This window comes from Abrus precatorius, unplaced genomic scaffold (genome assembly GCF_003935025.1).
Source record: "Abrus precatorius isolate BTA unplaced genomic scaffold, Abrus_2018 Scaffold7, whole genome shotgun sequence".
In the NCBI taxonomy this organism is placed as follows: Eukaryota; Viridiplantae; Streptophyta; class Magnoliopsida; order Fabales; family Fabaceae; genus Abrus; species Abrus precatorius.
This window is the reverse complement of record NW_020874417.1, coordinates 13,895,295-13,922,175: the sequence shown is the minus strand read 5'-3', so window position 1 is coordinate 13,922,175 and position 26,881 is coordinate 13,895,295. Positions and strand designations below refer to the sequence as shown.

Sequence of the window (26,881 nt, the reverse complement as noted above, 5' to 3'; positions counted from 1 at the left end):
ATAATATATTAGAGGCCAATAATTTTAACCAACTCTAAATATTTTTCTTTTGTAAGTATCGTTTTTAGGGGGAGGGGACACCCCAACAAATATATAGTAGAATTAAATTTTCCATTTCACTAGTATTTGTTAGGAGAAATAATAAACATCCGGCAATAATTAAAGAATTGCAAATAGATAATAAATAATAAAAAATTTAATGTGGAAAACTCTTAATATGAGAGATAAAAATTATTGGTTATCAAGAACAATAAAAACAACTCCATTATAATCAAAATGAACACAAGAGTTCCAGTCAAAACTGTCAAATAGTGAAAATAAAGTAAATTCCTAACATGTCAAGGATTTAATTACTTTTTTTTTTCTGACTCGCACAAATAGATGACTATGCAGTGTGCGAAAAGGAGAGAACCAATGCACAAATCCTAATTTTTAAGCATGAATCCTGCATCAACACCATAAAATGTCAAATTACAATACCTAAAGACAGTTAAAAAAACAAAGGACTCATACTTGATCATTCACATTTTGAAGGTTCAAACTACTTAATAATATACTACCACCCCAAAATTCAAAGAAATGGAGAAACTAACCAAGCTTCACTTTGCTATAGAAATGTTGTCATTACCATAGCCCTAAAGCTGAAATGTAGAAAGCACATAAAAAAAAGTTAGAAGATCATCTTACTATAATTAATCACTGAGTAACCCAAAAAAGGCAGTTACTCTCGAAGTTCAAATCATTTTCTGCAAATTTGTTTTGTCATCACTTATCAATGTTATATGTAAAATGTTATATCACTTGTGTGCTTAGTTGTGTGTTCTGTTCTGCAAATCATTGGAAGCCCAAACAAATCCTCATGGTTGCATCTGCATATAGGAGCATAGGCTTTTGTTATATAATGCCGGAAAGAGTACCTTGTCAACAAAAGTATTTGTCTCCGAAATGAGGTAAGATTTTTTCCTTCACATGGCTAGCAAAAAAACATAACAATCAATTGTTAATAGAAATCATTTTTTAATTAAAGAACTTGACTCCTTGCTAATTCTATAACAATCAAAGTTATATATATCAGCAATTAGAAGCTAAGGAGATACATGAAGGATGAGAAATCATGGTAAACAAAATTTCACTTCAACTCCCTTTATAAGATTAATACATAAGTTCAAATAGTAATTTGTTTAATTAGAATGAGCATATTGAATAGTAACATACTATTTGCATTTCTTAGTTGATACGGATTTAATGCATTTTTCCACTGAATTGGCTATAGGTATCAATTTCGTTATCAAATGTAGAGATTAAAAAAAATTAAAACAAAAAAAGAGGCTTTAAACAAGTTGAAAAGTAATCTTCAACGCTATTTCTTTTTCACTTTCTGTTAGCTTACTTTTTTATTTTTCTTATACTAGAGTCTACTTCCTACTTTCAGCTGGCACTTACAAAACTAAGTATAATTTTATGAACCTTTCTTCCGTTGTTATTTTAAAATAAAGAAGAAAACAACGGTGCACTATAAAGTAAAATATTTTTTTTTCTAAAATAAGTTTGAATTATTTTTCTACCTTCATTTTAAAGTATACATTGTCCTATCTTTAAAAATTAAATGTGTTACATTCTTTTAATCTAAATGAGAATTTTAAATATATTTTTCCACTCAAAAAATTCTCAACATATATGATTTATAACTAGTTTTGAACATCTATTAGAAATTAATTTATGACCTTAAAAGATAAAATAATATTTTTTTAAAATGATGTCGATGATAAAAATAGTTAAAACCTTACTTTTCTTTCTAAAATACTAAAATTGAAAATAATAATTCAAAATTAGTCGTTGACAACCTTAAAAATTATAGAGAAAACACAATCATTAGAAAAACTTACATAAATATTCACTAGCAATATTTTTATGCACTGCGTAGATTATTTAAATTTAAATAAAATTAAAAATAAATTAAAAATTTAGATTAAAAAAAATATTATATTTATTATATTAAATAAGAATATATTAAAGAGATATGACTTTTAAAATTGAGAAAAATAATTACAAAAATAATCTATTTAAATCCACACACATCATTTTTATTAATATGGTTTATTAAATCTTAAAATTAAAATTAAGATTCTTTAAGATAGTAATAATTTTTAAACAGTGTTTTATTTAAAAATAGAGATAAGTAAATTTTTGTCTCTCCAGCATAATATTTTGTATAAGACACGTCACACGAACCCTATGGCAATATACTCAGAAGACACAATATAATTATTTTTATATAATGGATATAAATTTTAAAATTGAAATTACAATTAAAAGGAATAAAAAATATAAAAATTCACAATTTGATGAAAAATATATTACATCATAAAAATATTCTAATTCAATAGCAAAGATTCATATTTATGATAATAGATTGATTGCTGTTAAGCGAATTCGTTTACATTGAAAAAATGAATAAAGTGTTATGTTTATCTATTAGACCAGAGAGTGTATATTGAAATTAATAAAATCTCTTTTTGTTTAAATTAATTATAAGGACAAAAGTAAAGTATTACATCATAAGAGGACATGAAACAGAGTATTGGATGAATGTAGAGGCGTTGTTATCTGAGGGGAAAACTTGACGGTTCATTTCCCCAGTTCTAGTTTACTTTTGTCAACAAGTTTACACTAAAATGCAATGCAGGTGGTCACAGAAGATTTAATTAATGTCAAGCATCAATTAGAGGATTACGGCTCAAATAATTGCGCAAGTAAAAGTGCAAGGAATATGTGAAAGTTATCATCTTTCTTCATTCTCGATAGATGCAATGTTTTATAGAAGTTCAAGTTGATTGGGAGACCTATAATTGTTTATAAAACTTGCATACAATCATGACGCCTAACTTTTGCACCAATATTCATTGAACCAAACATGTTTATAACCTTTTTATCACTGCACTGCCATTATACTTGTATATATAACCACCGATTGTTATGCAACAATTGTACCACTAATGTCTTCGGGAAACGCCATTAATTTACCACCATCGTTTTTATTTTTATACGCATAATTTCCTAATCTCGTGTTCCAGTTTCATGGATTCTTTTCTAGTAATATTTGACTTTGATCGCTAAAAATTAAAATGAGAAAGTAAGATTCCTAATTTAAAAAATCAAAAATAAAATAAAAATAAACCAGTGAGAATAAACTAGTAAAATTATAATTAATGATTTTATTTTAAATATAATAAACTAGTAAACAAACTGCCTACCATAAAGTGTTCTTACACAGTCTAGGGACAGTCCTTATTTGAAGCCTTCAACAGTGGCTAGCTAACTAAACCATGCATGATTTTATCAAGTCTTTAAATATTTTAAATATGTAAGTGAAGGAAAATGATTTCATTAACATACATATATTCTTCATTATTTAGTATATCTTTTAGCTTAATTATATGTTTAGTCTTTTTAATTTATTTTATTTTCATTTTTATTTTTTTCATGTTAATTAACTTTCATGTTCGTAAATTAATATAATTAATAACAATTTAATTCATATACATTGTTATGCATATAAGAGTGGTGATTGCTATCTTGACTACACAATTTGAAAGATTTAAATACATTTATTACATGACTTAATAGAAATTAAATATATTAAGTTATTTCGACATCATTATTGATATGTTTCTTTTAATGGGAAGTTGAAATGATCCTTTTTTTAATTGTTGTAATTAGAGAAATAATCTCATAAGAACAATTTTTAGATATTTTTAAACTTTAAAGTTAAATTTGATAGTTGTATGTTAATTAATGTTTTTACGTATTTTTTTCTCTTTTTTAATATCACTACAAGTTTGTAGTAGATCTCGTCGAAATTGATTATTGTGTTGAATATTCATGTAGAATATTAATGAAATTAAGTTATTTTATTTTGTATGAGATGAAAATATATAGAACTCAGTTTATGTTTCAATGAAAACTATTTTACAGATAAGATAGCTTTTAAAACTTGTTGCAAAATGAAATTCATCTTTGTTGTCATAATTTTCTTACACATAACTTCAATTGATTTTTCTCTCAATATGGAATAAAAGCTTTACTCATCTAGCAAAAATTACATCTCATCTAACATAATTATATTCAGCAAGTTCATATTGAATCTTGTCAAAATTGATTGTTGTATTGCATGAGTGTGTTTCTAGGCTATATGACTTTAAGTCATTTTTCATTAGATGAGATAAAAAAAAATAATCATGAATTCTCATATATAACTCAATTTATACACAGATAAAAACTATTCTACAATAAGATAATTATCAAAATATGTTGCTTTGATTTATTAGAAACAGGGCACATCAACCATTTTTGTTTCAACTTTATTATTAAGCTTTTAAAATAGGGTTACATAATATTTTCTAAAAAGTATTTAGGTTTCAGTTTGTTAATTTTGTAAAATTAATCTTTGAGATTATTATATAATTTTAAAATATTAAAAATAATATTTTAAAAATAAAAGAAAAAATTGTCATATAATAATATAAAATATAAATTTACACATTAGCTTTTTGTATTGGTTTATCTATTAATTATATTTAAACTCGTCAATTTTTAGAAACACTACAACTATTTTCTATAATAATTGGTAATATAACATTATTATTTCTTATATATTCTTTTAGATTTGATTCCCTTTAAATTAGCTTAATTGATTGAGATGTCTTATACAAAATTGTACAGGGATGGTAATATGTAAAAATTATTATGAAATTTTCTTAAATTTAAAGATGTTATTTTTTTTAGAATGAAAAATATATAAAGTCAAAAATAAAAATCTGTCGAGTGTCTACCATCAATTTAGAATTGAATTTATATATACTTTAATAGGCTTTTTCTGTTAAATATTATTCTGGACGTTTGTGACATGATACAGAGACTGTTGTCGAAGTGCGTTTGTGGAAGGATCCAATAATTTTCTGGCTGCCATTTTTGGCATTAATAGGATTCGTTAGTGAGAATTTAAGATGATATCAAAAAATTAGGTCACCTAGAAAGTACTTCTGAGTTTGACGTGGCTATTCGTTACTGATTTGTCCCAATATGATAAATTGCCACCATTTGTAGGTTCCACCAATTGAAAATTTACCTAGTATTTTAGATACATATAGCATTTTTTAAGAACAATATAATATCTTTTATTGTAGATAATTACAAAAATTTAAGAAAAACTCTAACAAGCTTTTTAAAACATCAACACGTTATGTAGTAATTTAGTAGTTTAAGGAATTTATATTAGTTTTGTTGTCGCAACGGCATTTTTATGTTTCTCTTTTATCTTTTATTTATTTTAAGGAATTAATTGAATAATAAACAAACATCTCCTGGGAATATATTGTTACAAGTTCATATTTTAGGGATATATAAATTTGTAGTCACAATACTTTTTTTTAATTTTATTTTTTAGGTTAAAAATTTATATATTAGTTCTCGTATTAAAAATTATTTTTAATTTCATCTTTATAATTAAAGCCACATTTTTATACTAGTGTTAAGTTATATTTTTTTTTTATCATCTTCACGAAAATATTTTAGACTATTTAAATAATATTCATATTCTATCTCATACTTTTTTAAATTTAACTTTATGTCTTGATTTATCTTTATATAATTATCATCTCTAATATTTTTATCATAATCTTCTATCATTCTTATCTCACTATCTTAACTTTCAGTTATGTTCTCTTGAATCATACGTAAAATCAATAACTTTTTCCTTTAAACGCTTGATACATTTGTAGGAAAATATTTACACTTTAAATTATCACTATTATTATCATAAAATATTAAAGGTAATGTTAATATAAAGACGAATTAAGACATAAAATATTTTCAAGATGATTATTACACAGGTATAAAGCAAAGAGACATTAAATTATATAATAAAGTTGGACATCATAAATTGAAATGGAATGAAATAGAATATAAAATTTTAAAAAAATTAGAATATTCCTCTAAAAATTATAAAAAAAATTCACTTAACTTTAATATGAAAATGTTAGTAATAATAAAGGCACAATAATTTTTTTAACAAAGATTGGTATACAATTTTTTTTACTTATATGAACTAAATTATTAAAAAAATAAAAAAATTTATTAAAAACTAAAAAATAATTTAAATCTATCACGTTAGATAACTATTTATCAATTAAAAAAATAATTAATATCGTTATAATATATCTTAATGATAAAGACAAAATTAAAAATAAATTTTTATATAACACTTGTACACAAATTTTTATTTATATAAACTAAATTATAAAAAAAAGTGTTGTATAGAAACTAAAAATTTATTTATTTATATCAAATACTTAAAATAAAAAAAAAGTTAACCTGAATTTTATGATTTTAATCAAACGTTTTAAAAAATAAAACAAATGAAACTTTTTTATTTTTCAAAAGAAAAACAAACAAGGACAAGATGATACAATGGCCAATTGTGTACATAAATTAATAAGGTAAATTAACTATACTAAAAGCATTTGAGCAATGTGAGAGTAGGCTTTTAAATTTGCCTTTATGAAAAACTCATGTTAAAGAAATGTAGAAATTGCTCTAAAATTATGATAGAAAAAATTAGTCTAAAATCGCATATTTTTGCCATAAGAAAACAACCCCTAATTATTTAACACGTGTCATGTTTGTTATATAAAAGTTCTCATTGATCTCGAACTTCTCTAGAACGCTGTCAATAACAAACCATTGACATGTCAAAGTTCCAACTCAGACCTTTCTTCTCCCTCCAACTTGTCAGCTTATGCGAACATGAAGGTGCCTGTGAACCCTAAATTTGATAGGTAGTGTAAGCGATGGTTTTAACGTATATATGAATAATGAAATTCAACTGATATCTATTATGCTATAACATTTTTTTTCTACACCAACTATTTCACACTGCTTATCGTTACGTACAAATATTTGTTTAGTAAATAGTAACATGCAAAATTTGATTAACGGATAAATGATAAATCACAAAATTAATCATTGTAAAAGTGCTACATAATTAAAATGCTATGAAAGTAACATTTTTATATTTGAACTGACACTACTAAAAAATTTAGTATAAAGGTGTAAAGGAGTGTCTTAGAAATTATATGTTGATAGTAAGACAATGAGTGAAAATATATCACCCCCTCTTTTTCTTACCAAAGTGTTTAATTAAAGAGAGCGAGATAAGAGAGGATTTTGTTTTTTTCATATATAAAATATTAATATTTGTTACAAAAATTTAAAAACAAAGAAAATAAAAATATTAATATTTTTTTGTTTCTAAAGATATTAATATTTATAATTAACTTATTTTTTTTTCATCCTTTACTCGTTAAACCATGACTTGCTCCCCCTCATTTTCTTTTTGAATCAAACAAATCATTAATATTTTGAAAAATTTTCCTCCGTTTCCGGTCAAGCACTAACCAAAACTACACCCAACTCTTGATAGAAGCCCAAAAGAATGATATATAAAATTTGGGTTAATTACAAAAAAATTAATAAATAAATACATTGTTCAATTCATGAATTCTTTTACATGCTGTATTTTAATTTATTTTTTATTTTCTTGGTTGTGAGATGTCTTGTGAAGATATTTTATTAAAATAACATTACTTTATTAAAAGAAAAGAAGTTTTGTGTGTGGAAAGCGCCAAAGGTATTAACCTTAATCACAAACCCCTCATAAATACAAATACTACGAGTTTAGGAGATACACAAATTAAGCTAACCTCTTCCCAAACCATACTAGTAACTGTTAAACCTATTGGCGTCAAGCATTCAACAGCTACTTTTACCATGTTTTAGTGTCATCCAATTGGTTATATATATATTATATATATGAGTGGGGGTTCCAACTTTCAAGATTGAAAAGCAGAGCAACTCTGTTTTACTACTCTTCTGAGTTCCACACACACGCACTTCATATGGATTGCTCCTCCACCCTCCACTCATCAAACTCTGATTTCTCCACAGAATCATCACTTGGGTCTCCGAATCACTACCTCCCATTCAACGAAAACGACCCGGAAGAGATGCTCCTATATGGCATGATCGCATCACAGCAGCAACAACAACAACAAGAAGGAGTTTATAACACATGCAGGGTGATCAAGGAAGAGGAGGTGAATTCGGAGGAGAAGATGAAAAACACTAAGAAGAAGAAGAGCTACCGAGGCGTCCGGCGGAGGCCGTGGGGGAAGTTCGCGGCGGAGATAAGGGACTCCACGAGGCACGGCATGAGGGTGTGGCTTGGGACATTTGATAGCGCTGAAGCCGCAGCGTTAGCTTATGATCAAGCCGCGTTTTCCATGAGGGGCTCTAATGCAATTCTCAACTTCCCTGTGGAGAAGGTGAAGGAGTCACTTAGGGACATGAATTGTTGTCTTGAGGGGTGTTCCCCTGTGGTGGCCTTGAAGAGAAGACACTCTTTGGGACGCAAAGTGGCTGCTAAAAAGAAGAAAGAGGACTATGATGTTAGGTTCGACAATGTGGTTGTGTTGGAAGACTTGGGTAAAGAGTATTTGGAACAATTGTTGATGTGCTCTGATGATACTACTAGTAGTTGTTGGTGAATACTTATATACACCCATTATTTGGAAACATTTGTTGATGTCCTCCGATGATGCTAGTATAGTAGTACTTGCTGAATCGAATTATGTAGAACCATCATTATTCAAGATATGATTTTGAGCCTTGCTCAAACTATGTGAGTGCTTATTACTTGTTTATTTTTTCCCTATATTTTTCTATTTCTGTATTTTGTTGTTTATCTTTTTGTTTTGGCAGAAAGAGCATTTGTCATATATAATCTCAGGGTTAATTAGAATTATTTGAGTTCTTCTTTTCCGTTTTCTTTTTCTTTTAAATGCTAAGGTAAAAAACAGATCAGGAATAACGGTTCTTATGTATAAAATAGTTATAGCAGATTGCAGTTATCGCTTTTGATAAATACCGAATGTATACAACTCTTCTACTTATTAGAAATATAATCTTCGCTCATAAGAGATTAATGTATAATATGTTTTAATCGATCTTTGATATACATAAGTTTTCTGAAGATTTTTTTTTCTTCTGTAATACTCTTAGCACTATTGGTGGATTATTTTAAACTCTGATTATTGATTTTAAGATATTTTTTATATGCACTAAAGTTTATTTGTTTTTTTCGATAACTAGAGAGTAGTTGATTCAAGACGTAAAACTATTTAATAGTTGATTTTGTCTTTCTCAACTTGTATAAACGATCAAGAATTGAATATTGGTTTGCACGCTTGATGGTCCACTTAACTATTTATCAACTGTTGAATTTTATGATATTGAATAGAAACGCAATGAAATTTTGAATGTCCAACAGAAATTGATAAATTTGACTAGTTTAAAATTGATAATAAGGTGTTCAACAAATATATCATACTTCATTTTTTGAAATTATAATTTTAAAATTAAGGGAAAGGATAATATAATCGAAGCATTCATCTTATAAGAGTGTAATTTACTAAATTAAATAACGTGACTGTTTATTTAGCCTATATCACACTATAAGTCATATGCATGGTCCACTTAAGTTTGCACCTTTTAAGCCACGTGTAGACACGCACGGGGATTTCTTTTCTTGTGCGCTCTAGCAATCCCTTTGTCTTCAAATGTTCAAAATTTGAGACTTTTGGCATGGCAACACTTTTTTATGCAGGAATCTATGGTGAAGCAAAAATAAGGAAGAAGTGTTTTTATGTGATAATTTTATAACGATAATGATCAATGTGTAATCCAAAGAATATTGTATCGCACTTAAATATATCACAGAACTTCCAACTAAAGTTTAATGGATGAAGCGAGATAGGGCCCCATTAATTTGACACTTCTATTTTTGACTAGGTGTATGACGTGGGATATGCTTCCTTTCCATAACTCTGAATATGACATGTCACAAAAAAAACACAAAAAAGCTCTGAATATAAACAACCATAGGTTATCAAACTTTTCTTTATATATCTGGTTCTGTTCAAAGCAGGTGGCAGAGCTATTTAGCCATGGTAGGAGGCTAGGTTTGTCTTGTGACAATATCTGCACATTTGCAAAACAAAGACTTCAAAGCACACTGGTAAGAAAGGGACACTAGTACTAAAAACTTACTTGTTGAAAAGGGAACTAAAAAGTAAAAACAAAAAGGAAAGGGAAAAAAAATAGTATAATAGCAATATTTAATATAAATGAGAAAGGAAAGTGGCAGGAAAGAGCTTTGTTGAGTTGGTGGGATATCTAAAATGTTATCAAACACCAGCCTAGTAAGTTTAATATTAAACTCTTCGCCAACTGTTCGAGTCCAACTTTGAAGCAAAGAAGCTTCATCTGGCAATTTATTTTAAGTCTAATTGAAATGGTTGGATACTTGGACCAAAATGTGAAATCTAGTGAGTTATTTGAATTTTAATTCTCACGTGGGCTTTTTAATTGATTATTCTATTCCTTTTTAATGCTTTACCATTTTCTTTTGGTTTCTAGTTTCAGTGGTCTTGAAATGGAAAACATCAATTTTGTTGTCTGAGAGGAAACTTCCTGGAATTTTTAGAACTAGAATCTATCTAAACTTGGATGCTCTCTATCTGTGGACTTTTAACTACCCAATTTCGAAATACATTTGATCTATGGTCCCTTGAAGAAAATTTCAGGCAACCAAATATTTCACATTCCTTTTAAGTAGATATACTGATGTTTATGCCAAATATTTTATGTTGAATATTTTCTATTTAAATTACTTTTTATGAGTAAATTATATTGACAAATCAAAAGAAATAGTTAAAATTCTTTTAAGCAATGCATTTCCATATCAAATTTTTTAGACAAATGTTACATAGACACCCAAAGAATGTATGCACCAGTAAGATAAGAAGAGAAGGGAGAGAAGCGAAAGATAAATAGGTGATGCAATAAGAAGAGAGATGAAAAAGATGAGATATATTAGATGAATATTGACACTATTTAAATGTTTATCACCAATATATTTGAGTGTGGTTCGATGGTTTCGTTTCCAGAATAATCACTAACATGTAATTGCCACGTGTTTTGTGATAATCACCAATATATTTCAAGGTCATGGTCTTATAATAGGTGAAGTAATGTGAAATGATCCCATATTAGGGTATTTGTTTCATATAGGATTAGCAGGGTTAGTTTGGTATTTAGTGGAAATCCATGATTTAACTTTGATTATGGGTTCCACAGTCGCATGATTAAGTGAATTTGGCTAACATCTTGAAAGAGAAAAACAAATGGTCTTAGCATTCTCATCATATGCTGCTAATTATTAAGTAACTAATCACTCTTTTTTCCGAAGAGCAGAAGAATTAGGTGAAGTCCAATAATGTGCTATTTAGCAACAAACATGCAGTGGTTCTGTTTCTTTTGGTCCATCAAATATTTAATTTTTTAATAGAGGTTATAGAATGGAAAATGTAATAACTCCCAAGTCCCTCATTACCTTTTCCTTTATAAGCTTCCAGATCAAATATCAACGTATAAAAGTAACTATGAACATTTATTATCTCAAAATTGTGCAATAATTTTCTTGTAATTTTGAATGATCCTTCATGGCATTGTATCTGACATCTTTCCTTTCAAGTTGATGTTAAATTTGGGAAGTGTATTTATGTAGCCTTTCGGTCTCAAACTCGTGACTTGTGACCACTTTGTTTAAAACCAGTTTGGTGAACTCGTCCTTCTTATGAGGATATCATTACTAATACATAGAAGATAGCAGCAGAAAATATTTACATAGGATTATTATAGCATATCAAAGAAGCATTAATTAAATTTAATAAAACAGACTAGACATGAGGCTCAAAATCGAGCGATTCAAAGAACTCTTGAGAATGGTGATTCAAAGGACAATGGCCCAGCCCAGGCCTATTTCAAAGCCAAGTTGTCCAATGCTAAGCTAAAGAGGATATTTAATGGGCGTTTAGTAGTCAGGGTAAACATACTTCATCAAGAGTTTATTTTCTGTATTAAACAATAAAATATATGTTTATTTTATTCAGTTATCTTATCTTAATTTAAGTTCTTATTTCAAAGAGAATGATATTTAATTCAACTTTTATATGCTACCGTTTTACTCATACTTTATGCCTTTCTCAATATTTATAAAAATTAATTATTAAAAATATAATTTTAATATTTTATATGAACATTTTTAATAATTAAATATTTAACTCATTTTATAAAATAATTTTACTTTTTTTATAATTCATTTTTTAATTATAATTTTTTGACAAAAGAAATTAATTATAAAATATTGAAAAAATTATTATTTTTAATATCAAAATTTTAATATCATATGTACACAAAAATATTTTAATTTTAATATGTATTGTTATTAAAAATTCAAAAATTTAAAACAAAAATACTTTAAAAAATCATATTAAGTTTGACAAAAGAATAATTTTTTCATTTAAATATAATTTATATCTTATTTCATTAATTTTTATTTATGTTAAACATTAAATAGGTCAACATATCTGCTATATTTTTTTTTATAGGCAAAACAAATATTATTAAAAAGAGTTCAAGAGGAACTCAAAACCCATATACACAGAAAAAATTACATATTCAGAGAAATAAAAAGCAAAAATATACTTATGCAAAATTAAGACAGATGCAATTTTGTGGATTCAAATACCAATCAGCTAACATAATAGCTTCTCCCTTACTGACAAATGATAGTCATTTCTAGGATCTCAAAATAATAGAATCTAGGACCTCCCTCACATCCAAAACACCATTAAAAAATACAATTCTATTTCTATGCAACCACAAAGACCACACTGTACTTACCCAAACAATTAATAAGCATATTCCTTCTCTTTTACTACAGCCAACACCAACCCAAAAAAACAAGTGAGTCGATAAATCTGAAGGTAAAACCAGTGAGAATCCAAGTCAACGCGCAGTAAAGTACCAGATTTGAGATGAAACTGAGCACATTAAAAATAAATGAGTTGGAAGTTCCTCCAAACCATGATAGAAGCAACAAGTTATATCATCAATTTAAACATCACAATCAATCAATAAACCTTTACAAGGAAGTGCATTCAACAACAATTGCCAAGAAAAAATCAGACACTTAAGAGGGGCCTTCCCTCTCCATAGCCTTTGCAAGGCATCTGCCGTACACTGATCTACACTATTAGGACCACCAAAAAGTTTAAATAGCCATGAATACGCAAATTGCACTGAATAACAACCTGAAGAATCTGTCCTCCATACCCATTTATCTTCTTGTAGTAACTTAATAGAAACTCCATCCACAAGCTCCAACAAAAGATTAAAGCTCGAGATCTCATGTTGAAAGAGTCATCTTCGCCAACTAACATCCCAAACTCACCTAGTGCCATCATGAAAATCATTCTTCAATACACATGATTCAGCATTCCTCGCCACCGCAAATAATCGCGGAAATGCTTCACATAATCGCACCCCGCCTACCCACTTATCTCTCCAAAAAAGAGTGTGTAAACCTGCACCCACACTTCTATCAAACTTCTCATCCAGCCATGAATTCCCTTGATGAATAACCTTCAACAAATCACGCCACCACAAAGAACATCTATTGTGAACTGATGAACGCTGAATAGAAGAAGTTAATCTCCATATCTAGATTCCAACACCCGCACCCATAATGAACTAGAACAGTTAACACCTCGCCACAACCATTTACCAAGAAGCGCCCAATTAAACCACTGCACATTCCTAATGCCTAAGCCACCATTTTTCCGCTGTCTACATACTATTTTCCATTTCACCTAGGGGATTTTAGATTCATCCTTAACACCCTTCCATAAAAAAATTTCGTTGGATAATGACAATCTCCTTTATTACTGACTTCGACACCTTAAAAATGATAACGAGTGTAATGGCATAGAAGTAAGAACAACATTAATCAAAGTCACCCTACCTCCAATCGATAAATACCTATGCTTCCATGATGCTAACCGCTTTTTAATAGCCTCTAACACACCCTTCCATCCACTAGGCTTTCTCGGGTTAACACCTAATTGTAACCCGAGATACTTTAATGGGAAACTACCAATCTTACAATGTAGGAACTCCGCAGCCAAGTTTTCAAAGTCATCACTAGTGTTAATCCCCAATACAAAAGATTTATGGAAGTTAATTTTCATACCTGACATTAATTCAAAGCTACACAATACTGCTTTCAAAGTCCACAAATTTTGCACCAAAGCCTCTCCCATAATCAATGTGTCATCCGCAAACTGCAGCAAAGAAATATTTGGTCCCCCTACCCCAATCTTCACACCAGAGAACAACCCACAAGTCACTGCCTTTCGCATAAGAACTCCTAACCCTTCCGCTGCCACAAGAAAAAGAAAAGGGACAAGAGGATCCCCCTGTTTTAGGCCCTGCTCAATATGAACCTTCAATGTAGGACAACCATTAATCAAAGTTGATAGACTTCCCCCCCCCCCCACACAAGCTTCCATCCAACTGACCCATTTGTCTGAAAATCCAAAGCTACGTATCATAAATAAAAGATATTCCCACTCTACCGAATCATACGCCTTCTCATAATCAAGCTTTAACACAAAACACTTCTTGTTATACCTCCGCACATAATCAACTGCTTCATTAGCCATAAGCACACTATCTAACATGTTCCTTCCCAGGATAAAAGCTGATTGTTCTTCTTAAATTATTGAATCCAAAACTCCTTTCAACCTATTTGCCAAAAGCTTGGAAACAATCTTATAAAGACAACCTAATAATGAGATAGGCCGAAAATTAGATATCTGTTGTGGGTAAGACACTTTTTGTACAAGTGCTACAAAATAAGATAACAAAGACCTAGGTAGCTTCCCATTTCTACAAAATTCAGTAAGCATACTCATCACTTCTTCCTTGATCATTGCCCAAAACCTCTTAAGAAACACAAAATTGAAACCATCAGGCCCCGGACTTTTATCACCCTCACACTTCAAAATCATCCTTCCCACTTCCTCCTCCGAAAAAGCATTAACAAACTCCTCATTATGTAGAACAAAGACTCTTGGTAAACTATTAATATCAATAGTAGGTCGAAGCCAACTTCTACTACTAAAATGAGCCGCAAAATAGGACACCACACCTGCTTTAATCCCATTAACCTCTTCGACACATCTCTTCCCAATTTGGAGTGCATGTATATTATTTCGTCGCCGCCTCCCATTATCACATAAATGAAAGAACTTTGTATTTAAATCATCCTCCTTCCCCCATCTCACCCAAGCTTTTTGGGCTATGAGACTCTCTCTATTCTTCCTAGCCTTCCAAATATCACCCACCAACATCTGTTGATGCTTCTTCTCCACATCGAAAAGTTCCATCAAAGAATTTTTATGATCAATCAAGCTCAACTCAGTTGTCAAATCAGAAATCACCTTATCAATATTTCTAAATACCTCAATATTCCATTTTTTCAATGCAATCTTAACATTCCTTAACCTCTGGCTAGCTCTCTGGGCAACCCATGGGAGGGTAATATCTCTTTTCCACGCTTCCTCCACCACCTCCACAACTCCTTTATGAGTCAGCCAACAATTATTAAATCGAAACGACTTCAGACCCCAGTTAACCACTTTGTGCTTAAGAATAATAGGACAATGATCAGACACATCTCTGCTCAGAACCTGAATGAAACTATCTCTCCAGTAATCAAGCCAGGAACTAGAAACAAGGACTCTATCCAGCCTGCTCATCATAGAAGCATCCCCTTTTATCCGTGTAAATTTTTTACCCACAAGTGGAAGATCTACAAGGTCCATTTCCTAAATGAAAGAATTGAAGCCCTCCATTTCAGAGATACCATGGTCTGCCTGACAACCCTTCCTCTCTTTCACTTGTCTCACAGCATTGAAGTCACCCAATATACACCACATAAATTTGTCAAAACTCCTTCTTGTCATGAGCAAATCATCCCATAACTTTCTCTTCTCACTTAGTCTACACGATGCATAGACATTCACCACAACACATAGGTTTCCAGTAACCAATACCTGCAAGCAAACACCCAAGAATCCAGTACCAGAAAAGGAGAAAAGTATTTTACCTTTGGAAGTATTCCAAAGTGAAAACATACCCCCACTTCTGCTAATGGAAGGCAAGGCACACCAATCAAAATTCACAGAACCCCACAGACGCACACATAAATTACTATTACATATTTCAAGTTTTGTTTCCTGAATCACCAAGAACTCCAACCTTCAGAGCAAACAATCTCACACACCTTCTTTTGCTTTACCGCGCTCCCCATCCCTCGACAATTAAATGAGCCAATCTTCATTTAGTATCAAAGCGAACACCATATTCTTTTGCAATCGTTCTATCACGTACCTCTATCTCAATCAACCCCCAAACCCTCATCCACCAAACACCCTTTTGCTGACACTTCGCCCCTAATCACAGAATCAACCAAACGACCCTTACTTCTGATATCACCTTGCAGCACACCCTCCTCCTTACTAGAATAGTTATCCAACGCTTCCAACTCCATTGAACCAACCTCAGAAGAGTCATTGTCGTCTTCAGAAGAGTTAGCCACGCCTTCTTCTGTTGCGGCTAATACGTCACAAGCATGCTCTTCAAGCATGACTATTGTAAAAATGATCATTGACTTTCACTGTAATGTTTTGCTTGATAAGCTCAGCAATAGTAGTACCTAATTGTATCCTCCCATAATCCAATCGTCGTCTTTCTGTTGTGACTTGGTCTATCTGGATAAAATCATCAAGCGAAGAAACCAACTTACGGAAGAATAATTCACCCCAAGCATGCAAAGGGTCCCCATAACAACATACCTAAGTCACCCTCTGCACAACTACCATACTTAGGTGCCACTCTCGTAGATCATAGAACCATTTCTCCCACCACAATTTGTTGAGCGATACTTTATCCTCTAAATCTACCCCTGCATCAGATTCCACCAACACCATATCATCACTCATGGTCGTGAGATTAATATCCAACATACTTTCTCGCAGAAGAGCCCCTCGCATACTTTTTAAATCTTGTTTTCTATGAAAGCGTCCGACCATAGCACCTCTACACTCCTCAATTCGCCTTTCATCCACCTCAAACTCAAGGTGAGCCCAAGGTTTTTTCTTTTCCACCCACTTCTGCCCTATATGTGTCTCAACTAGACGAGGTGCTTTAAGCTTTTCCGCATACGTATTCCCTGACGTCTTTGTAGCTCCTGTGACAAAAGAGTGTCTTGTTTCACTGCCCTCTGTAGACACCTTTGTACCCACAGTTTTTTCCCTTGCATGCCTCGTCAAGTTGATAGACGAGCGCATTCTGCCAATGACAATAGATCTAAGCTTAGCCTCCAAACTCTTGGCATCCGCCACATTCACAAAAAGCACAAAACCAAAGTGACATCCTAGTTTATCACTCTTTTGAGGTATGAAAACATCAACCACCTTCCCCCACTGTTGAAATATCCGCCACAAGGCTGAAACACCAGTAACAAGTGTAAAATTTGTAAAAAAGTACGATGTGGAATTGTTGAGAACTTTCCCAAGATGTCCACCAAATTTACCCCTTCCTCTAGACCTCCATTCCACCATTGAATTCTCCAACTTCTAGATACTTGGATGTACATCGAAGAGGCACAACCCTTCCACTTAAGATCTGAATCCGAAAATATTTGCCCTATATCAGGAAGACCCCAACGCTCCTAAAATAGTATTGACCCCGCAGTAAAAGTGAGAGCGAAGACGATGCCGGGGAGCGTCAAAGGCTGCAAGGTGCCGCAATCTTAATTACCTCCTTAGTCTCGAAGACGAGCCCATTGAGAAGCTTCTGGAACCTTTCATGAAGAAGCAATTGCACTCTCTCATCAAGCAAGCCGCGGAGAAGTATCCAGATTTCGAGAACAATGTGCACTAGTTGGTTGATGTAGACCCCGCTCACCGAAAAATCTTCGTCCACAGTCTCTGATGGGATTCTACCACCGAAACCCTATTTTGAAGAGAATATGAGTGCAATTCAACATATAATATCTGCTATATTATCATAATATACATTAAATATAAAATAAATTTATCTCTTCATTGTTATATTTTATACTTATTCAAATTTTTATGTTATTATTTTTATCCTATCATATTTGTCATCCAAGTGGATAAAGAAAGCATTTAAGGAAAGAAAATTTGATTTAATTGCATACATGAAAATCCTTATTTTAATTCTCAAAATTGATGATCATGTCTCATGTCAGTTTAAATGAGTTTAGACTTATAATAAGCCTTCATAGTATAATGCTTAATTGGTTATTTGTTTAGGAGTTGTGAAATGCTAACAATTAACTCATAGAAATTAGGTTTATCCTTATTTGAGCGAGTTTGTTGGGGCCCTTCAACGTGAATATTATACTAAATTAACATCATGAGTAAAAGCCAACAATATTTTATTTTTAAATCGATATATATTGAAAAGTATATTTATAGTTTTAGAATTATATTGAATATATAAAATTACTTAATTGTTAAGTTTTAATTAAAATTGATATTAACTCTAATCTTATATTTGAGAGTTATATATATATATATGTGTTCTGATGTCCTACCTAAATAACATCATCAAGCCTTTACATGATGGGCTTAAAAAGAATCCTCCCTCTTGGACTGATGTCCACACTAATGTCGTTAAAGAAATCAAAAACAAAGTCAGGAAGATAAATTGCCTATATCTTCCCATCCCTCAAGCCTTCAAAATCGTTGAAACTGATGCCTCAGACATAGGCTATGGAGGTATTCTTAAACAAAAAATAGAGTCTCATGAGCATATCATTGCATACACTTCAAAACATTGGAATTCTGCACAACAGAATTATTCTACTGTTAAAAAAGAAGTTTTGGCAATTGTTTTATGCGTTTCAAAATTCCAATCTGATTTATTAAATCAAAATTTTTTAATTAGGGTAGACTGCAAGTCTGCAAAAGAAATTTTACAAAAGGATGTTAAAAATCTTGCCTCAAAACAAATCTTTGCGAGATGGCAAGCAATTTTAAGTGTTTTTGATTTTGACATAGAATATCTCAAAGGCACTTCAAACTCCCTCCCTGATTATCTTACCCGTGAATATTTACAGGATAAGTAAGATGCCTAGAAAGGAAATTACCCCTTCTAGGGGAGGAACCACCAGAGGCGGCAAAGTCAGATTAGCTCTGACTCTAAATAAATCAAAACCACAATCTGCTTCAGCAGATTCAAAAACCTCTTCTTCTGGGTCATCTACCCCCATTGAGTCATCGACTCAAAAGGCAATCCAAATTGTTGAGTCATCAACTCAGCAATCTGGAACTCCAAAAGAATCTTCCAAAAAGACTGATTCTGTTGTCAAAACCACCAAACAAACCAAAGCAGACTATGCTCTCTCAATTAGTACGCTTTTAGCTGTCCAACAAGGAAGCTTGAGTAGCCTACCAAATAAATCATGGGCAGACATTGCCTCTGAAGAAGATATGGAATTAAATTTAGCTAGCCTAAACACTATACTCCAGTCCTTCAACCAAACCCAGAAAACAATAACCAATAAAACAGAAGGGACCCTTGACCTTCAAAAGGGAAAACAAAAAACTTCAAATCCAAGCCATTATGTAGCCAAAGGAAAATTCTCCTCAGTCATACAAATGGAACCTGAATTTTGGGACAAAAACCCATACAAGGCAATTACCAAGGTTTTCCCACCAGGATTTCATTTCAGACCATATCAGGCTAATAAACCAGGCAGTTTTATGAGTTTATCTTAGTGGATTCAGATTCTGTTTCCATTAAACACTACAAAGACCACAAAGATCCGACAGTTACAACCCATTCAACAATCCAGATCCTGAAAGTCTTAACTCCAAAGGCTTTTGGAAAAAATTTAAATTCTTATAAAAAGTTTTCCCAACCATTTGATCCAGTAGGTTATAATTATTGGGATTACATTGACGCATGGACAAGAACTTTCTGGTTCCAAAATAAACTTAACCGACATTCTTGGTTAATATATTTTAAAAAGAATCAGAATTATGACTTTCCAAATTGGTTCCTCCAATGGTGGGATTATTTTGGGCCAATTGAAGAAATCCTTCCCACACTTGTCAAAGAAGGATACAAAATTTACAAAGGCAGGTATCTGCGAGAATCAAGAATTCCAGCAGATCTTAAATACTTCTCTGACTTTGCCCTAACATGGGTATTCTCATGGCAATACAGATATGGTAAGACAGAAAATGAAGACACTCTCCCTCTGTTGCACAGGTATTCCTTTGTAAAGTGGTGGAACCAATTCAATGCGGAACATGCTGGACCAGAAGGAGTTGCTGAATATTTTGGAAAAAATCCCAAACTATTAAATCTAGCAGACCCAGCAACATTTCAATTCCTTAATCAGAAATCCAAAATTGCAGCATTCTTATCAGGATGCGATACCAAAGAAAAAATGAAGAAAAATCTTCAAGATGTTCTCCTGCTATTGCAAAGCCAAGAAGAAGGAGAATCTTCTAACCAAGATGCCAATATTGAAGAAAATCAAAAAGAAGATGATTGTTTCGGTATTGACATCCATGATCTTTAGAAACCGGTACTATAGTGAATAGTTTCAGTCATGAACCGGAACTGTAGTAATAGTACTTTAAATTTTCTATATAAGGAGGCCTCGACCATATTGTGAGGTACCCTTTCATTTAGCAATACAAGAGAGATTTAAGAGAGAGAAGCTCTGAGAGAAAAACTTCTTGTAAGCCTTCTTCTTCTTTAAGATCTTTCAATAAAATTTGCTGTTTCAAATTATTTTCTTCTCTTCTCCCTCTTAGCCGGTCCTGTTCGGACTACCGTCGCTCCGGCTTTCTTCTCTTCTCCCTTCACTAGATCTGTGTTGGTTATACCACCGTTCTAGTTTCTTTATGTGTTAACTGTTTTACATACTGCACTTTTAATTTCTGTTGGTTATACCATCCATATATATATATATATATATATATATATATATATACTAACATATATTGCATTAACTTTAATTATTTTTTAAGTAAAATTAATTTATAAAATTAAATTCATTACAACCTAAATTTGTTTAATTTTTTAATTAAATTTAATATAGTATATTAATAATTTATGCTTTTAATTAAAAATTAATAAAATATTTTTGACTGAACAATAATTAAATAATAAAATAATATTTTATAAAATATTATTTAATAATTATTTTAATAAATTTAATCAATATTAGAATGTTTTATATTCTTTTATGACTTTTAATAATTATGAGTTTATTATGGTTTAAGTTTATATATGGTATGGTTGCTTTTAATATAAATATATAAAATTTTAAGTAATTACTTTTAATAATTATGTAATATAAATATGAATTTTACATAAATAGATGGATATGGATAGAACTTTTATTAAGAAAAAATAGATGTTAATATACATTTAAAATTTAATAATTAATAAATATTTACGTAAATTAACAAATAAAAGTATAAATAAAAAATTATTAATTAATTTATCAATTTATATGTAATATATAAGAATGTGTTTTAATTTATTATATTAATAAAAAAATTGTATTATATTAATATGATAGTCTAGTTAATTTTACATATATTTGTTAGTTTAAAATAATAAATTAATAAATTAAATAAAATTAAATATTTTATAATTGTTTATTTTTATTTTAATTTAATAGTTATTATTGTTATATATATATATATATATATATATATATATATATATTGCATTTATAAAATTTATGTTAAAATGAAAATTTAGAACACAAGTCATATTAATTTAAATATAAATTTTATTAAATTACGATGCGTCAAAAGTTAAATTTATAAACATTCATTAATTCTTAACATGTTTATATGTTACTTTTTTACGTTTATGAATTTTGTAATATAAAGTATTTTATATCTATAATTTTTACGATAATGATATTTTTTCTTTTTTTAACATAATAACTTTTATTTAGCTGATTCAATAAACTTTATCTGTGTTATTTTTTGTTGTTAATTTTATGTGTTTATCATGACTTTATTTATTGAAGATAAGATTTTTATTTCTAGTTTAATTTTAGAAATCGAGTGTGAAATTGTAGTACTTCAACCTCATTCCATCACTTACATAATTGGCTTTGCTAAATTGGTGGAAGCAAAAAATCAAAGATTCTAAGCCTTACTTTACCTATTTCTCACCATCCACTTCCCAAACTCAATGCCAAGCATAAACTCCTCCTATCCCCACCTCTTCTCCCAATCTGTCGTTACCCATTAAACACCTCGTTAACGATAATCCTTGTTAACGATAATGATGATCCACAATTTGAAACTGTTGAGATTGAACAAGATCATATTGCCCTTCTAACTGATTCTGATTCCTTCCATTTTCAACTCTCACCACACGCCTTTTCTGGCCTTCTCTTTCTTAAGATTTTGCACTTTAAAGGCTTCATTAAAGGTCTGTCTGTCATTGTTCTAATTAATTTGGAAAATCACATAATATTTTATAGCCAAGAATTGCATCTCATTTGGCACTTCCATCCATTTCTACCACTCCCTTCTTCATAATGGTGGGTAACGGTGATCGAATTTCATGTACAGGGCACTGTGAGAATGTTTTTGTTTACAAGGACATCAATCATTCTTACCCTTCTACCTACTCCCAATACAAGGTGCATATGTTGTTTTGAGAGTTGATTGGCTTCGTTCCCTAGGACCCTTCACAGCCAATTTTGCCATTCCACGTATTTCCTTCACCTATAACGATACACACATCATCCTTGCTGGCTAAAATACCTCCCTTCCCTCACCTACATCTTTCTCTCAATTTTACCAATTATTCCATACAAATTTGATCTCATCACTACACCTTTAGCAAATTATACCTACTGCCTTAGATCACACCCCCTCCCTAAACCATTTCCTTATCTCACCTTCGTCTACCTCCAATCAACCTACTGAAGTTCAACACCTTCTTCAACTTTACCTCATTGTTTTTACCCCACCAAATGGCCTTCCACCACCTTGACCCCATGAACACCACATTCTCCTTCTACCTAATACCTTGTAACACCTTAATTTAATTTCTAAATATAAATAAATTTCACAAAATAGGAGTAATAAAAATATTTTTCATTCAAATAATGCTCAATACATGGTTCAACAAAGTATTTCAAAATAAGGATGGATTATAATTTGAATTGAATAATCGCTACAAGACTTAATTAATATAATTCAGTTTCAAAATAAATATTCTAAGTCCTATAGCAGTGTTATCCATCCTTTCATTGAGCTCAATGCTGATCGTCTTGGTTACCTGAAAAATAAATGTAAGGGTAAGTATTCTACACTATACAAGCACAGAGACTCACATTGCATGTTCCAAACATTTCATAATTTAATTTAAATCATTTATTACAATCGCACATACATCAAGGCACATATCAATAATTTACACGCGTACACTCATTGTACACAAAAGCAATTCACATCAATTTATACACGGGTGCACTCACTGCACCTCCAACTAATCCACATACACGTGTGCTCACTGCATATTAGCCACGCTTACTGTAGCACTGTGGTCACAGATTCCTGATGCCTTCAACCTCAGACTTACTCAGTTTCACACCATAGATGGTCGTCAGATAGCCTTCGCCTCACAGATACAACGTGTGCGGTCACAAGCCCCTTGTCAAAGGTGTTAGTCAGAGGCCGAGTCAAGAAGAAAGCGTGTGGCTTGTGGTGCACCCACACTCACTGTTGGTGTCACCACCACCCTCTCTTCCCCAAGGTGTTTCTACTACCCCATCTTTCACAATCTAATATATCGCTAAACCATTCATAGTTTCCAACATTTCACATTCACGATTCACCGTGCATTCCACACACACATTTAATTTATCTCATATCATTCTATCTCAATCGAAGGCACATACACCCATATTCCACCACACAATATTCAATATTCATCACACACATTTCTTAATGCCAACGATACTAGGTTCCACACAAGATTTCCACAACACCTTATTACAATCAAGTCATTTTCATCCAAATGCACACCTTTCTATGTTCTATTTCAATCACACTCTACAAATAATAATATAAATAGGTTTTCAAGCAACATAAGATAGGGTAGAGTCCCCTTACCTCAAACCAAAGACCCACAATGCAAATCAACAATGAAAGCGTCCCTCACACAGATTTCGTCCTTAATACATAGAAGAATTTCATGAGAACCCAAAGAGAACCAAGGAAATAGAGAAGAGGGACAAAAACTGAAACTCTGGCCATTAAAACTCACCTCCAAATACTCCAAACGTAATTCTAACCTTCAATTTTGTACCCAAACGACTTTGGAGGCAATTTAAACGGTGAAATAAGGTTGAGAGTAAAGAGAATCAAAGAGAGGCACCTCTCGCTAAAGCAAAAATCTTAGACTATTATGCACTTTAGTTTCTGTAGAATCTTGTTACAGCGAGACTGCACCCAAAAAATAACATCTCTCTGTTACCCTCTCGTTATAGCGAGAACGCAACAAATGCACCACCTTCGCCCAGGGCACTCTCGCTATAGTGAGAATGCCTCTGCAGCACACCCTTAGTCTATTTTCAATCCAATTCCAATCATACTCAACAATTTTAATTCAACCACAAACCAACATATACACATATACTCATATTTACATATTAGTACACGTCCCCGCCATTACACACATATTTACTTCATCTTATATATAAATCAAAAACACAAACACATGAAAATCCACTTGTACACTTATATTGATATATCAAAATAGTATAGAGTCATTAAAAAGAAGAATGTCTCTTGAAGGTTTTGTGTTGACTATAGAGTCATTAATGCAGTCACTATCAAGGACTATTTTCTAATACCCACTATCGATGAGTTACTAAACGAACTGGAGTTTACTACAATCTTTTCTAAAATTGATCTGAGATCTGGGTACCACCAAATTAGAGTGGCACCAAAAAGCACTCACAAAATTGCTTTTCGCACCTTTTACGGACATTTCGAGTTTTTGATTATGCCTTTTAGTTTAACTAACACTTCATCCATATTCTAGTCTGCCATGAACAATCTATTGCGTCCCTACCTACAGCGGTTTATTCTTGTTTTCTTTGATGATATTTTAATTTATAGTCCTACTTTTTCTGATCATTTAACCCATTTACGTCTTGTTTTAGAGCTACTTTGTTGTAATAAGTTTATTGCTAAGTTATCCAAGTGTGAATTTACTGTTGCCTCTATTGGTTATTTGGGCCATGTGATATCTGCCTAGAGGGTGGCCTAGACTAGTAAAAGGTCCAAGCCATCATAGACTGACCTCAACCGTTATCGCTCACTCAACTTAGAGGCCTCCTTGGCTCAGTGAGTTCTAATTAGTACTTAATAGGGAGGCATTTCCACATCATAACTGTTCAACATAGTTTGAAAAGTCTAATGTCTAAAGTTTTCCAAACTCCAAAATAGTAGAAATGGGCAACAAAATTACAAGGATTTAATTTTGAAATTCATTATCGACGTGGGTGCTCAAATCGTGTTACTGATCCCTTGTCACACTGCCAGGTTAATGATGAACCTCTCTTTTGTGCAATCTCCACCCTAATCCCTCGTCTGGTTCAACAGCTTCAACATTTCTACCAACATGTGCCATAAGGCCAAACGTTAATGAAACAATTTCTGAATTCAGATGCTTCTCTTACTTCTCTTTTGCACACAACCTTCTTTATCATAAAGAGACTTTATATGTACTAGATTTGACAGATCTGCGCCATTCCCTCCTTAGTGAGTTTCATGTCACACCTTCTACTGGCCACTCTGGTGTCAAGCAAACTCTCGTTTGCCTAGCCAACTCATTTTATTGGCCCAATATGTTTAAAGACAAAACTATTTGTGAGAAATTGCATCATTTGTAAACAAAATAAATATATGAAATAGAAGAAAGAAGGATTATTGCAACCCTTACTAGTTCCAAGATGGGTTTGGGAGGACTTATCCATGGATTTCATCACCTATCTACCTCTTTCCTTTGGCCACTCCACTATATGGGTCATCTGTGACCATATTACAAAGTATGTACACTTTCTAGGCCTCCCTAGCAAGTTCATGGCCCTTAATTTTGCCACTCGCTTCTTTGCCGAGATATGCCGCTTGCATGGTATAACCAAGTCCATTGTCTCTAATCATGATCCTCTGTTCCTTAGCTCTTTTTGGAAAGAGCTCTTTTGCCTCCAAGATACTAAGCTATAGAATAGCAGAATGTATCACCCCGAGTCTAACAAAAAAAAAAGGTCTTCAATCAAAGTTTGGAGGCCTACCTCCGTTGTTTTGCAAGTACCCTAAGCGTTGGTTCAAGTTTTTGCATCTTGTCAAGTTTTAGCACAACACCGCTATCATTCCTCCATTGGAATGACCCCCTTCCAGGCTCTATACGACAGACCACCACCAGCCATCACTAACAATGTTCCAGGCCCAGCGACTATTGAGGCATTAGACACCACTTTGCACCATCGCACTGCACTACTGCTTCATTTAAAAGTCACCCTTAAGCGTAACAGACAACATATGACAGATCAAGCCAATAGAGGGTGAAATGATTGTGAATACAGACTTAGGGATTTAGTCTTGCTGAAGCTTCAACCTATTGACAAAAAAATAAGTGGCCAAACGACTTTCTCATAAGTTGTCCAAGCGCTACTTTGGTCCTTTTGTTGTTCTTTGTCGTATAGGTGTTGTGGCCTATGAGTTGTGTTTACCACCAGAGTCTAAGATGCACCCAGTTGTCTATG

At 31.8% G+C, this 26,881-nt stretch overlaps 1 protein-coding gene across 1 annotated transcript; it reads left to right on the top strand.

Moving 5' to 3' along the window:
- Nucleotides 1-7,955: 7,955 nt before the first annotated feature.
- Nucleotides 7,956-8,603, top strand: LOC113871510 (ethylene-responsive transcription factor 1B-like). Its single transcript, XM_027508602.1, has one exon. The coding sequence runs from the start codon at nucleotides 7,956-7,958 to the stop codon at nucleotides 8,601-8,603; it is 648 nt and encodes a 215-aa protein (XP_027364403.1).
- Nucleotides 8,604-26,881: the final 18,278 nt, after the last annotated feature.